Source organism: Pocillopora damicornis, chromosome 5 (assembly GCF_964200805.1).
Source record: "Pocillopora damicornis chromosome 5, jaPocDami1.2, whole genome shotgun sequence".
Lineage (NCBI taxonomy): Eukaryota > Metazoa > Cnidaria > Anthozoa > Scleractinia > Pocilloporidae > Pocillopora > Pocillopora damicornis.
In genome coordinates, this window is record NC_142674.1 from 18974666 (window position 1) to 18986952 (window position 12287).

The window sequence follows — 12287 nt, forward strand, 5'->3', positions numbered from 1 at the left end:
ATTTACACACATCAGTAAAACGAACAACGAATGACAAAACCCTCATTCAAAGTCAAGGTCCTCCATCAGGGTCGTAATTTGTTTTTTTTTTCTCTCGTCGATGTTCTATTTTGATTTTAAAGACAAGACGAAAACCTTGATGCACATAATATTACGACCCCTATTTCCTTCCTCTTCAATTACCTTCATAATAACAACATCTCACTAAAGTAAAACCAGCTTTACGATCCAATTTAATCCCTCTGTCTTTGCTCCTGCAATTCCTACTTACATTATTTCATTAAAAAATTGAAGTGCACAGTAATTTTGGCCATTGGGACATATCATTGAGTCTAAATACGACCTCGTATCTCCAGTCACTGATTACTCTAACGACAGCAAACCGTACAAAGCGCTTGTTAGGCACACAGAAGATTTTAGTCATTAAAGCGGAAGACATTTGAGGACCGATTTTAAATTACGCAGGCTGAATTTTTCTCCGAAACATGTTACTTAGTATGTCTATGATGACGTGTCCAATGTGTCTCATCTTCCAGCAGTAAATGACAGTGTTCGAAGATGAATTAGAAACATGCGAGTCAATGAGTAAAGAAAAAAATATTAAGATCATTTTAAATTTCATCCCAGAGTGACAGCTAGCTATGTTTGTTAGGATATTGATAAAACAAACGTAATGGAACTTTTGGTTTCATCAATTTTCTAACACCTCAGTTCTTGCAATTGCCGAATTAGTTTTTTCAGTAATCTTTGCTGTTAGAGGTAAATCCGTATAATTTGAGTTTCTACAGCAGAAAGTCATTAAAAATAGTTCATCTGTCATTTATCCTCCCGAGGGACTGGTCATTATTCATCGCCTTTGGGGGAGGGGGGCTGGAAGATTTTGATTGTGCCAAGACATTATCCCCCATAAGACTCTGTAACATTCTTATGACCCCTCCCTCTTTAATAGCGTGTTAGTTTTTAATAATCTCCCTTTATACTCTTCTGGCGACGACTGATAGCCCACCTTTATTTTACCCCTGAAAACCAATATTCTCTGGGGCAATTTTCTTTAGTCCCCCCCCCCACCCCCTCTTGAAACTCTTTTGGCGAACATTGATCCCCGCTCTGGTCCACTGAAAGCAAGGAGAAATTGAGGCTTTTAGAAATATTCTCCGAGATTTTGAAAGGCATTTTCAAATTGCCACGTAACCATCATGAATTTAAGCCGTCGATCATCTGTAAAAATAAATTTTTTAACACTTTTATTACGAGACTAATTTTTTTAATTCACTTTATTGACCCTTTAAGTTGTCTTGAAAATTGCAAAGAATTGCCAAATTGGTTCCAAAACCTATCTGTTATTGCATCTAAGCGAAAAGAGATATCAGGGAAAAACATACTCAATTTTAAGTTCTCAAAACTCCCGGTATTATATATCAAGAACCACCTGAAAACATCTACGGAATTCTGCTTTTGAGGCAGAAGGATGGCACAAGTTTCCTTCTCTTGGGGCATCTCATTTAGCTGTCAGTGCTAGTTTTAAGAGATGGCGAAACAGTTGGCATTCATCCGCAAAATTTACAAGGAAAAAAGAGAAACCTTTTCCGAAGCAATTGGTTTCTAATTATGATTTTAAATTAAGAGCGACGGAAGCCTTGATATGAATAAAATCATGTGTCTTATCCTACTTTTATTTGCATCCTTAATTACAGTTTCACTATTGATCGATGACAATACTAGCTTTCTTGCTAGAATTAGCCTCTTCCCTTTCGCTAGCGATTATTTGATATATGTTGTGTACTTAAAATTGGAACTACGCAATTATACGCCGGGCGGGTCATATCATTAAGTTTTTGTACAATGTTTTTTGTCCCTACTTCACTTTGTCGTAAGCAAACCGTTCAAAGTCCTTCTTAGACGCACAGAGGGGATCAGTTATCAATATGGACGACAATCGATGACCGATTGTAGTTGATCCGAAATGGCCGATTGCTGTTCCAAGACATCTTTCGTAGTATGTCTATGATAGCGTCTCGAATGTGTCTCATCTTCCAGCAGTAAATGACAGGGTTCAAAGATGAATTGAGATACAAGAGAGTCACTGAATAAATATACAATGTTTTTAAAGCGGTAGTCGAGCCGTAGATTTGAATAACAGTCACGCAAATTAAGTAGGGCAAATAACAAATTAACAACACGAGATATACGTAGAATATGCCAACTGTGGATTTAATGAGAACAGTTAAGTTTTTTATCTCCTCAGACTGAGCTTCGTTTCGTATTTGCATGGACTGAATCTCATTCTTGTGCCGTCGGACAGTTAGATATATCCTGATGTACACCACGAGTGTGATAATAAAACCGAAAGCAGCATTTATCGTACTTATAAGATACAGAGCACTATTAGGCCCCCACAATGTAATCAAAGAAACAAATGCACTGTACACCCAGATGCTGATCATTGCAACAACAACACGTCTGTGAGTCACAAGCTCCCGGTATCTGAGGTGAAGATGAACAGCTAAGAACCTGTCTACACTTACAGCCACAACACTAAAGAACGAAGCAGTTAAAAATAAACCACTTAAAATCGTCCTTACTTGTGTAGTGTTACAGCCAAGATTGTGTAGTCGAAGCGAGTTGATCAGAGAGAAAGTGCGTAATGGTTGACTAAACAAACCAACAGCAACATCCGAGCAGGCAAGACTTAGCAGCAGAGTTTTCAAAGTTTTTGGCATTGTTGCAGTTTTGTGTATGGCATAGATTGTCACAATGTTCAACATGAAGGCGGTGTAAGTCAGAAAAATGTTAAAGACACAGTTGGCGATATAAGTCGCACGAAGATCTTCAAGTTCGGTGAATATGGGCAAATATTGCGAAGACTGGTTACAATACAATTTGTTCATGATTTTTGCTTGGAGCCGCTATTTCAGACAAATAATGAATGGTCCGCGATGTAGCACCCTCCGTCATTTAACGATCAAATAAACATTCCTTAGATCTCGGCAGATGGTTACGGCCGGTGCTGAGATGGGAAGTTGAAAGAAAATAATTTGAATTATGAGTTTTCCTTGATTACCTCCATTCGCTTGACACGTGCAACAGTGCGTTTTTATAAAAAAAAAATTTAAATATTACGCGCGCTCTGATTGGCCATAAAACCATTTTACACGAGCGTATGTAAATACGGTTTTCGTTCCTCTTTCATTAGTTATTTTATAAAAGAAATGTAAAATGGTTTCCGTGTTTACATAGCCTGATGTAAACACTCGCTACTTCCTACGCTTATCTCGTGTTCTCCCAACTTCCCGCGTGTTTACATCAGGCTGTGTAAACACGGAAACCATTTTACATTTCTTCAGTAAAGCTCGTTTAATTTCCCGTTCATGTTTGATTATTCTAAAACAAATTCTGAAAAAATAAGTAGCTTACGGACCGATCATTGTTTATCGCAGGGCAGTGGGGGGGTTGAGGGTTTTTTGGGGTTCGGAGGATTTTGGTTGTCACGACGAAATTTACCTGTTTCCCCGATAAGCTTCTGTTAAGCTTCTTCTCTCTTATTGGCAGTTCAATGGCAACCAGTTCTCTATAGTCCTGTAAAGGGTAGTCAGTTAGAGGTCTCCAAGTGGTGCCAGACCCCCGGCATAACCCCTAAGCGGGAGTGAGCTAAAGTCCTCGAAGAAAAATTGCGCTTGCCTTAATGAGAACACACTTTCACGGGCATAAAGTTGAAAAGCATCTGTTTGCGCTAATTTTAATGAATGGATCATGTTGCAAGAAAAGATCCTGCAGTATTTTTCTTTCAATTTACGACTTTTAACTTTGAAGAGTGACATTTATTGCTAACATCATTGTGACAATGTGAAATATTTGCAATTAAAAAGATTGTCATCGTTATTGGTTTCGTTTCCACAAGTCTAGCAATCAACTAGGCCTGTTTGGAAAAAAAGGAAAAAAACAAAACAAAACGAAAATAGCTTTTGAGTAACTTGCTGTGACCATGCAATTACGGCGTTTTACCTAATTTACTTTTTCCGATGACATGGCACAGAACTTTCATCTTAAATGACCAAATTTTACGGCGACAGTTCACTTCTCGCGTGACCATGCTGATCGAGATATAGTTCTATCTTTCTTTATAATAATTTGGAGGAAGATTAAAGGTGTACATAATTTAAGCGGCTAAAATTAGCATGTTGGAGTCATACACGGTGCTCATATTAATAGACAGTAAACTCCTTAACTCCCCTATTAAAGTGTAATTTAAAGAAAGTTTAAAGCAAGCAGATAATGAGAATGGCAAAGATGATCAATTTCGGGACATGGTATTGATAGCAAGATGGTCACGAATAAACCACAAATAAATGTAAGTTATGATCATGAGTGAAGGGAATAAACTTCCGGCTCTTTCTTTAGAAGTCAAAAGCTTTAAATGATTCCACGATGAAATAGTATAGCGTCACATTTGGAGCGTCACGTTTTTCCGTCAGGAAGAGAAGTAGCCATGAGCACGTATTTAAGAAGGAAAGGGAAATTATTGCCTATCATCGTCCATTGAGTGAATGGAAAACGAAAATAGTTGATTGATATGCTTGAAAACTAAAGAAACAGCGAAGAGCATTTCGTTTGCCTTTGGTTACACTTTTAAAAATTTAAGTAAAAATTTATTCAAAGCAGAATGCTGCATACGAAAACGAAAGTTATCGATTAGTCTGCAGATGTTTTAATGTGATTTTACATAATACTAGCTGACCGGGAATTTTATGAGCTTAAAATTAACCATGTTTTTCTTTGTAATCTTTTTTGGCTTAGACGCAATAACTGATAGGTTTTTCAATTAATTTAAGAATTCTTTCTAATTTCTTGACAAGTTAATGGTCAGTTACGTAAAATATAGTCAAAAAATTATTCTCGATATAAAAGTTTGGTTTTTTTTTACAAATAATCGACGGCTTAAATTTCAGGATTATCCGTTATGATTACTTGGTGATTTAAAGATGTCTTTCAAGATCTCGGAGATTATTTGTAACAGCGTCGACTTTTCCTAGCTCTTAGGAAAGACAGAAGGGGTTTCAGTTGTCGCCAACAGAATATTAAGAGGAGACTGACTGACCAATTAACTGTCACCTAGGGAAGGAGGGGTCATAGTAATCTTATAGAATCTTATGGGAGACTGTGTAAAGATTGTTGTGACTCGACCAAGATCCTCTAACACCCCTCTCCCCACAGGCGATGAGTGATGACCAGTCTCTTAGGAGGATAAATGACAGATGAACTATTTTTAATGGCTTTCTGCTGTAATAAGTCATATTATCCACATTTACTTCTAAAAAGCAACGGTTACCGCAAAAACTCATTCAGGAAAAGCGAGATCAGTGATACCAAAAGTTCCATAAGTTACATAACTTATTATGGGTTAAGATAATTAAACCAAACATTGCTTATTGTTCAGAATGTATTTTTATCATCTTGAAGGCTTTTTGATGTTTTATTTATTTCCTAAGAAGGATTTTGGTTGTGTCAAGATAAAAACGGACAACATTATCCCCCGTAAGACTGTTATATTCTTATTACCCCCTCCTGCCTTGTTGCTTTGATAGTTTTTAAGAAAGCTGAAAAGCGACGCTGTTACAAATATCCTCCAAGGTAAGCTTCTTTAGCCCCCCCCGAAACTCTCTTGGCGACGACTGATCCCCACTCTGTTGCCCCTGAAAACCAGGAGAAATCGAGGCTTTAGAAATATTCTCCGAGATTTTGAAAGGCATTTTCAAATTGCCACGTAATCATCATAGATGAGCCCAAAATTTAAGCCGTCGATTATCTGAATAAACAAACTTTTGAAGGCCTTTATTTCGAGACTTTGTTTTCAATACATCTCATTTTATTAACCCATTAACTTGTCTAGAAATTACAAAGAATTCTCATATTGATTCCAAAACCTATCTGTTGTTTGCATATAAACAAAAGAAATAACAAACTTAATTTCAAGTTCTCAAAACTCCCATTATTATCAAGAACCACCTGCAAACATCTCCAGGGTAATCAATAACTCTAAAGCCACCTCTGTTTTGCTTTTCATATGCAGCATTCTACTTCGACTACGTTTTCACCTCAAAAGTGTTAGAACAAACTCGATGCTTTTTGTTCTTTGTTTAATTTTCAAGGATATTAACCAATCCATTTTCGTTTTCAATCCACTCGCTAGCTAATGATTAACATCGACTCTCCTTTCCTCGTAAATACTAGCTCCTGTTTGTTTTTCTTCCTGGGAGCATTACGAGACACTCTCAATGTGACGCTTTACCTTTTTATCATAGGATCAATTGAAGTTTTTAACTTCTAATGAAAGAGCTGGAAGTTTAATCCCTTCACTCATGATCATACCTTATTTTCATTTGTTGTTTAGTCCTGAGAATCTTAAGAACCTGACAATCAATACCTTGCCCCCAAATTGATCATCTATGTCATTCTTATTACCTGTTTGCTTGAGAATTTCTTCAAATTACACAGTAAGGGAAGTCAAATAGTTGACTGCATATTAAAAGGAAGAAATTCATTTCCACTATTACAGGGTAATTTGGGTTTGAGTATTTTGTGCGACGGAAACCTTGATGTGAATAAAATTTTGTGTCGTATCCTACTTTTATTTACATCCATAATTACAATTTCACTATCCATCGATGAAAAAACCAGCTTTCTTGCTCAAATTAGCCTTTCCCTGTCACACTACAGATTGTTCGATTTATTGTGTACTTAAAATTGGAACTACGCGATTATTTGGCTGCCGGGACATATTAATAAGGTTATGTACAATCTTATTTGCCCCTATTTTACTTTGTCGTAAAGAATTACTTCGCATAGTCTTTGTAAGCCACACAGAGGGGATCAGTTATCAATATGGACGACACTCGATGACCGATTGTAGTGGATCCGTAATGGCTGATTGCTGATCCAAGACATCTTTCGCAGTATCTCTATGATAGCGTGTCGAATGTGTTTAATTTTCCCGCAGTAAATGACAGGGTTCAAAGATGAATTCAGGAACACGAGAGTCAACGAGTACAGAAAAAATTTCTTTGAAGCGATACTCGAGCCATAGATTAGAATAACAGCGATGCAAATGAGGTAGGGCAAATAACAAATTAAAAACACGAGATAAACGTATAATATGCCAACTGTGGATTTAATGAGAGCAGTGAAGTTTTTTATCTGCTCAGACTGAGCTTCATCTCGTATTTGCATGAACTGAATGTGATTCTTGTGCCGTCGGACAGTTAAGTATATCTTGATGTACACCACAAATGTAATAACGATACCGAAAGCTCCAATAATTGTATTTATAAGATCCCGAGTACTACGAAGCCCCCACAATATCATCAAAGAACTAAGTGCACTATACACCCATATGCCAATCGCAACGATGGCAACACGCCTGTGAGTCACAAGCTCCTGGTATCTGAGATGAAGATGAACGGCTAGGAACCTGTCTACACTTACAGCCACAACACCAAGGAACGAAGCAACTGAAAAAAGACTACTTGAAATCGTCCACACTTGTTTAGTGTTACAGCCAGGATTTTCTAATCGAAGCCAGTTGATAAAGAAGAAAGAGTATAATGGTTGACTAAAAAAACCAACAGCAACATCCGAGCAGGCAAGACTTAGCAGCAGAGTTTTCAAAGTTTTTGGCATTGTCGAAGTTTTGTGTATGGCATAGATTGTCACAATATTCAACATGAAGGCGGTGTAACTAAGAAAAATGTTAAAGACGCAGTTGGCGACACAAGTCGAACGAAGATCTTCAAGTTCGGTGAATATGGGCAAAAATTGCGAAAACTGGTTACAATACGATTTGTTCATGATTTTCGCTAGGGGCCGCTATTTCAGACAAACACAGAATGGCTTGCGATATTTTAGCAGGTCAACTTCTCACAAGCCTTACTGAAGATAACAACGATAGTACCCTCCGTCATTCAACGTTGAAGTAAACAGTCCTTGGATCTCGGCAGATGGTTGCGGCCGGTTCTGAGATAGGAAGTTAAAAGAAAATAAGTTAATTATCAGTTTTCCTTGATTACCAACATTCGCTTAACACGTGTAACAGTGCGTTTGTACAGCTCGTTGGATTTCTTGTTCATGTTCTATAACTTTAACTGACAAACACTGAACAAATTAGTGGCATAATGACGGACTGATCATTGTTTATCGCAGAACGAGAGTTGGGGGTCGGAGGATTTTGGTTGTCACGATAAAATTTATCTGCCTCCCCAATACGCCTCTGTAATATTCTTATAATCCTTAGCTACCTTATTGGCAGTTCAATGGCGGCCAATTCTCTATTGTCCTCTGTAGAGTAGTCAGCTGGAGGTCTGCAGGTAGTGCCAGACCCCCGGCAAACCTCTCCCCGATTCGTCTCAAGCCTTCTCACGGGCAGAGATGGTATGCTCGTAGATAGTCTCCTACCCACCCCTTTCACGGCCAAGCAGTTGGAACCTACATTTCCCTTACAGATAAACGGTAAGATCTGAATACGAGATTATAGTAGTCCACAGGCTACTGAATTTGAGCGAAACCGTTCAGTTTTTGGCAGAAATCTAAATTGAAAATGAACAAAGGGGGCGCGTTTTGGAGGAAACTGTGATGCTACTTCGGTGGGGGTATTACGAGACAATTTGATTTTATCTGAGTTGATAACGTAAATTAAACACTGAGGAGAGTTTCTAAAACTGACGTTTCGACCGTTTGCGTTTCGTCAGAGTGAATGTCTCAAGAGGCATCACTCGGGCATTTCTGTGCTTTTGAAAGTCCGCCTGTTCTTGTTTCGGGTTCTCATTCGCTAATTATGGTGTTACCTACTTTCCCGATACCCGTGTGGATAAGACTGGCTTTGTTATTTCTTAAATTTGTGTTTGAATATTCTAAACATGGTTCCCTGAGGTTTACACGCTACATATTTGCACTTCAAAGGTGAACGCCACCCTAGCCTCTCCTTAGTCCTTCTCATACAGATGAGGCGCGGTAAAATGAACATGGACTACAAACAAATGTAGAAACGAAAGTAGCAATTTAATTCTCGTTGCATTCTGTGTATGCATTAAGTCTTGCTACAGCTACAAAAAAAACATCAAAAAGACAGGTACACGAGATTATCTTTCTTTCACATGCTTGCTAACTCTAAAGTTTCTAAGTCGTGTTAGTTCTTCATTCTTCGGCCTCTAAAGCCGTACAGCATGCGTCATTGTTGTTCAGCGCGTATAAAACGTTCATCCGGTCACCGTCTTGCGCTTGGCGTGTTCAGTAGATGTCACCGCGTCGCATATGACGTTTTCGAGAAAACCTGTGAGAACTCCGCGAGTTTCTTCATAAATGAGACCTGAAATGCGCTTTTTTATATTTTATTTAATTAAGGGCGTCGGTCACCTTTTTCCTGAGTCCCAACGGCTTGTTGTTGCTTTTACATGTCTATGTTGAGATCCATGTTGTTTCTGTTCTTTCATGTTATTGTTTTTTTTTCTCATCGATTTTCTATTTTGACTTTAAAGAGACGACGAAAACCTTGATGCACATAATATCATGTCTCCTATTTCCTTCCTCTGCGAGAACCTTCATAATAACAACTTTAAAATTCAATCCCACCGTCTTTCCGAATACAATTCCTTCACACATTATTTCATTAAAAAATTGAAGTAAACAATAATTTTTGCCATTGGAACATCATCGAGTCTAAATACAATTTCGTATGTCCCATCCCTGTTTAGTCTAACGACAGCAAACCGCACAAAGCGCTTGTTAGCCACACAGAAGATTTCAGTTATTGATGTGGAAGACACTCGATCATAGATATGCCCGAAATTTAAGCCGTCGATTATCTGTACCGATAAACTTTTCGACACTTTTGTTATGAGACTAATTCTTTCAATACATTTCACTTTATTGACCCATTAACTTGTCTAGAAATTAAAAAGGATTATCAAATTGATTCCAAAACCTATCTGTTATTTGCATCTAAGCGAAAGGAGATAACAAGGAAAATATACTTCTCAGTGCTAGTTTTAAGAGATTTGGCGAAACAGTTGGCAGTCATGGGCAAAATTTACAAGCCAAAGAATAAACTTTTCCGAAGCTCAAGACCGTAACCACCGTTAATGGTTTTTAATTCTGACTTGAAATTAAGAGCGATATAAATCATAATATGAATGAAAGCATATGTGGTATCCTACTTTTATTTGCATCCATAATTACAATTTCATCATCCATCGATGACAAAACTAGCTTTCTAGCTTAAAGTAGCCTCTGCCTTTCCAAACTAGAGACCACTGGACTTATAACGTACTTAAAATTGGAACTACGCAATAATTTGGCTGCCGGGTCTTATCATTAATTTGTTATACAATCTTGTATGTCCCTATTTACTTTGTCATAGACAATTACTGCGCGCAGTCTTTGTAAGCCACACAGGGGGGATCAGTTATCGATATGGACGACATTTGATGACCGATTGTATTGAATCCGAAATGGCCGATTACCCTCCCAAGACATCTTTCATAGTATGTCCATGATAGCGTGTTGAATGTGTCTCATCTTCCAACAGTAAATTATAGGGTTCAAAGATGAATTTAGATACATGAGAGTCAAGGAGAAAAGATACAATTTTTTTAAAACGATACTTGAGCCACAGATTCGAATAACAGCCATGCAAATGAAATAGGGCAAATAACAAATTAAAAACACAAGATACGCATAGAATATGCCAACTATGGATTTAATGAGAAGAGTAAAGTTTTTTATCTCCTCAGACTGAGCTTCATTCCGTATTTGCATGGACTGAATCTCATTCTTGTGCCGTTGTATAGTTAAAAATATCCTGATGTACACCACAAGGGTGATGATAAAACCGAAAGCAGCCGTAATTACACTTATAAGATCCTGAGCACTTAAAGGCCCCCACGATTTCATCAAAGTAACAAATGTACTGTACAGCCATATGCTGATCACCAAGAGAACAACACGCATGTGAGTCACAAGCTCCTGGTATCTGAGATGAAGAGGAACGGCTAAGAACCTGTCTACACTTACAGTCACAACACCAAGGAACGAGGCAGCTGAAAATATACCACTGAAGATCGTCCGCACTTGTTGAGTGTTATAGTCAGGATTGCGTAGTCGAAGCCAGTTGATAAGAAAGAAATTGTATAGTGGTTAACTAAACAAACCAACAGCAACATCCGAGCAAGCAAGACTTAGCAGCAAAGTTTTTGGCATCGTTGAAGTTTTGTGTATGGCGTAGAATGTCAGAATATTCAACATGAAGGCGGTGTAAATATGAAAAATGTTAAAGACACAGTTGGCGATAAAAGTCGAACTAAGATCTTCAAGTTCGGTGAATATGGGCAAAAATTGCGAAGACTGGTGACAATACAATTTGCTTATGATTGTCGCTTCCTAACAAAAGGTTGGAGCTGCTATTTCAGAAAAATACTGAATAGGTTGCGATATTTTAGCAGGCCAACTTCTCTCAAGACTTATTGGGGATAACAAAGATGGTACCCTCCGTCATTGAACGTTCAAGTAAAGGGTCCTCAGATCTCGGCAGATGTTTGCAGTCGATGCTGAGATGGGAAGTTAAACGAAAATAAAATAAATAAGAACCTTAAGATTAAGGATGGCTTGAGTGAACGACGGCTACCGGAACTAAAGTTTTCCTTGGGAACGCTACTGCGAAAGTGCTAACAGGGGGACAGCAGCGTGCTCGATCTGTGAACGACGTGAAAACAGGCGACTCGAGGTTCTTTAGAAACCGGTAGATTCAAATCCTAATCAACAAGGTAATTTTTTTTAATTTCGTTCATTTTTTTGCCAGCATCTTCCTCCTTTGCGCTTTTTCTCGGCCATGGCTTCGAGTGAGGCGATTATATTAGAAAAATTTTAAACGAAGCAATATGCAAATTTTCACCGTGAATATTACCCGAATTGTGTGACCTCATGTAACGAATTTACTCGACCTCCGGTATTTCTGTTGGCATAATCCTTTGTTTTATCATCTAAACTTAATCCCCTGTCATTATTGAAGCTGGCAAAGAAATATTTATTTTTTCGTGAATATTTTTGTCCGACATACTTTTTCTATGTCGAAAAGTAGCATCAAAACAAAGACAGTTTTAACAATGACCGATATGACAGAATCTACTGAGCTTCTAGCTTTAAAAAGACAAAAGGATGGTTCTAAAGTTACTGTAAAAATTTCCTTGTGTATTTGTGTTGTTCTATCGTAAGACGAACTCAAAGTCCAGCATAATATACTTGCT

At 37.9% G+C, this 12287-nt stretch overlaps 2 protein-coding genes and 1 pseudogene across 2 annotated transcripts; all 3 read right to left on the reverse strand.

Annotated features, from left to right (window-relative positions):
* Window positions 1-1675: 1675 nt before the first annotated feature.
* Window positions 1676-2903, reverse strand: LOC149045816 (adenosine receptor A3-like). Its single transcript, XM_089206089.1, has one exon. The coding sequence runs from the start codon at window positions 2886-2888 to the stop codon at window positions 1914-1916; it is 975 nt and encodes a 324-aa protein (XP_089062215.1). The 5' UTR covers window positions 2889-2903; the 3' UTR covers window positions 1676-1913.
* A 3685-nt stretch (window positions 2904-6588) lies between these two features.
* Window positions 6589-8200, reverse strand: LOC149045817 (melanocortin receptor 3-like). The gene has a single exon (XM_089206127.1). It carries the CDS (start codon window positions 7840-7842, stop codon window positions 6868-6870), a length of 975 nt encoding a protein of 324 aa, XP_089062253.1. The 5' UTR covers window positions 7843-8200; the 3' UTR covers window positions 6589-6867.
* Window positions 8201-10446: 2246 nt separating this feature from the next.
* Window positions 10447-11653, reverse strand: LOC149045818 (beta-1 adrenergic receptor-like; annotated as a pseudogene).
* Window positions 11654-12287: the final 634 nt, after the last annotated feature.